This window comes from Trachymyrmex cornetzi, unplaced genomic scaffold, assembly GCF_001594075.2.
Source record: "Trachymyrmex cornetzi isolate Tcor2-1 unplaced genomic scaffold, Tcor1.1 scaffold63, whole genome shotgun sequence".
Taxonomy (NCBI): Eukaryota; Metazoa; Arthropoda; class Insecta; order Hymenoptera; family Formicidae; genus Trachymyrmex; species Trachymyrmex cornetzi.
The window spans coordinates 149,695-152,208 of record NW_017299948.1 but is presented as its reverse complement, the minus strand read 5'-3'; the positions used below and the strand labels follow the sequence as shown (position 1 = coordinate 152,208).

Genomic DNA, 2,514 nt, shown 5'->3' with positions numbered 1-2,514 from the left:
AAAAAAAAATAAATTTCACTTATTATTGTAACAAAACCATTTAAGATATTTTATATATATACATCATATCAATTATATCAAGCTCTTGACGATATATCAAGGTCTCGAGGTGGACAGAGCTAACGAGCACATTTATAAAATACAGACAATTTTGTAGATTAATCCATGAGCCAAAATGTCTGTCTGGAAAGTTAATGTGTAACTTGTATAAAAAGAATGTATTGAGAAAATATAAATATATAACGCTCATTATTGTTCTCATTAACCTTTCTTTGTTAATAGTTTTGTTTTTAATTGTAGCCTCTCACCTGTGAATAATATTCGAGCTTGTTTCTATTAAGCCATGGTAGATTATTTAGATCTGTCAATAAATGTCCTTTCTGTCGTTGAATTAGTCTCATTACAGTATTGGAAATTACTGAGAGATAAGGAACAGACAGGCCAAATTTAATTTCTAAATCTGACAGTCTATTAGGATATGCTAAACGTCTCAAGTATATACATAAACCTTCTATACCTATAAAAAATTCAAAAGAATCTTTGTATTTTCACGTGAGTGTTTTACAGATTAGCTTATATATCATAATCCTATAAATCAGTTAACTTACCTGAAACGACATATCGATTTTCTGTTTCTATTTGGTAAGGTATACCAAGAGCAGCTGCAAGTCTTCCAATGTGTTCTCTTTCAAATCGAAATTTTGCTTTACATTCCTGTGGCATCAAATTATTTAAATCTAATCCTTCATATTGCATATTTCTAATAAAGGCATTATTACGTGGTGCCAACAACTCTTGTATAATAACATCTTCCACGAAATTAAAATCGTACATGGCAAGCTGTAATAAGTCCTCCATCTTATGTCACCGTAGCGTCCTGCGTCCGTTGCGCAAAAACTCTTATTGGTTAGAGCACGTAAAGATGAAATACGGTTTAAGTCATGTGACTTTAGCGTTCACCGTATCTGAATTCACGTTATTGCAAAAACTCCCTAATATTTTTTATCCGTACAGTAATCGGCGCTGCGCGATTTAGCGATCATCGCTGCGCAGTTTTCTCCGTAGGAAGAACCGCGCACTCCTGCAAGCGCCAGCCGGCTCGAAGTCTTGAAGGAATGTAGGAAGAATCACGCGCTCCTGTAAGCGCCAGTCGGCTCAAAAAAAAGTAGGAGGAACCGTCAGTGATGCACATTTGGCCCCTGGCAACATGGAAAACCCGCCCCACCACTTTTACTCCCACCAAGCAGACACCTACTAGCAGCGAATCGGCCGACTTCGACGCTGCGCGAGAGCGAGCGAGACAGCGAGAGAAAGCGTCGTCCTTCTCGCTCTACCAGTAACTCGTAAGCACAAGCGAGTATTAGAGCGAAAAGGACGGCCGATCTCTCTCGCTGTCTCGCTTCCATTACTAGTCGCTTGTTATGACCGAAAACCGAAAATGTTCTCGGCCGCTCGGCGTATTCCTGTATAAGGGACCAAATGGTGCTTCTCGGAAAGAATCACCATTTGGGCCATTTTCACCAACGCCAATTACTTAATCGGCCGTGAATCTGATAACTAATCACGTTTGCTGTTTAGTAGAACTAATGATATGTATCATTTGTATAAACGATTTGATATCAACAATTGGCGCCAAGTTAAATTCAATGTAATTCGAACAAATTAAATTTTACCATTTTATTCCTCCCAAAGAAAAAATAATTTATTTAACTCTAATGATATGTATCATATTCGTATAATTGATATCAACAAAATTGGCGCCAAGTTAAATTCATCAAAATTTTATCAAAAAAATTTTATGTATTATTCCTATAAAAGATTTGATATCAAGAACTGGCGCCAAGTTAAATCCCACTTCTTTATACCATGCCAAATTAAATAAATAATAAATATTAACTAATGGTATGTATTATTTGTACGAACAATTTGATATCAATAACTGTGGCGCCAAGTTAAATTCTACTATCAGAATGAAGAGTAAAACTGAAGTGATACTATCTTTATTTATTATTTACTTAATCCAAATAGTACTATCTTTAATTTTTATACAATGAAATCTAAGTATACGTATACTTATTGAAGAATCTTTCTATTCCAATCCAAATGGTTTAAATTCCTCTTAAATGAAATCATTATATCACAATTCATTCAAAGACGTTTCCTCTTCCAACTAAAGTAGTGGTTATTTAATTCTCCATCAAAATATTATACAAAACATCACAAACTTGCGTTACCTTGCTCAATTTAAATGTTACCACAAAAATTAAAGAATTAACCGTATAAAATGAAAAAATTTAATTTAAATAGAAAAATTTTTCATGTAAAAACACTTGGCGCTGCTAGATCTCGGTATATAATAATAACATGGTAATATTGTAGTAAAGCATGAATGTAAATAAAGATAAGAATATAATATTTAGAAAAATAATATAAATAACAAACATATTAATAAGAAAAGTCATAATCATATTAAAAAATTAAAAAATTTGAATATTTCGAAAAATAAGAAAAATA

General features: G+C 33.1%; 1 protein-coding gene across 1 annotated transcript; it reads right to left on the bottom strand.

The window, feature by feature from the left end:
• Positions 1 to 290: 290 nt before the first annotated feature.
• Positions 291 to 955, bottom strand: LOC108766826 (uncharacterized). The gene is made up of 2 exons (XM_018516347.1): positions 609 to 955; positions 291 to 517 (listed from the first exon to the last, which is right to left on the bottom strand). The coding sequence occupies exons 1-2, from the start codon at positions 856 to 858 to the stop codon at positions 291 to 293; spliced, it is 477 nt and encodes a 158-aa protein (XP_018371849.1). The 5' UTR covers positions 859 to 955.
• Between the last annotated feature and the right edge of the window lie 1,559 nt (positions 956 to 2,514).

Excerpts from the sequence above, each read along its gene's own strand:
- LOC108766826 (XM_018516347.1), bottom strand. The coding sequence starts at position 858 with ATGGAGGACTTATTACAGCTTGCCATGTACGATTTTAATTTCGTGGAA. Across the intron at positions 518-608 it reads AAATCGATATGTCGTTTCAG|GTATAGAAGGTTTATGTATA; the intron begins GTAAGTTAACTG and ends AATTTTTTATAG.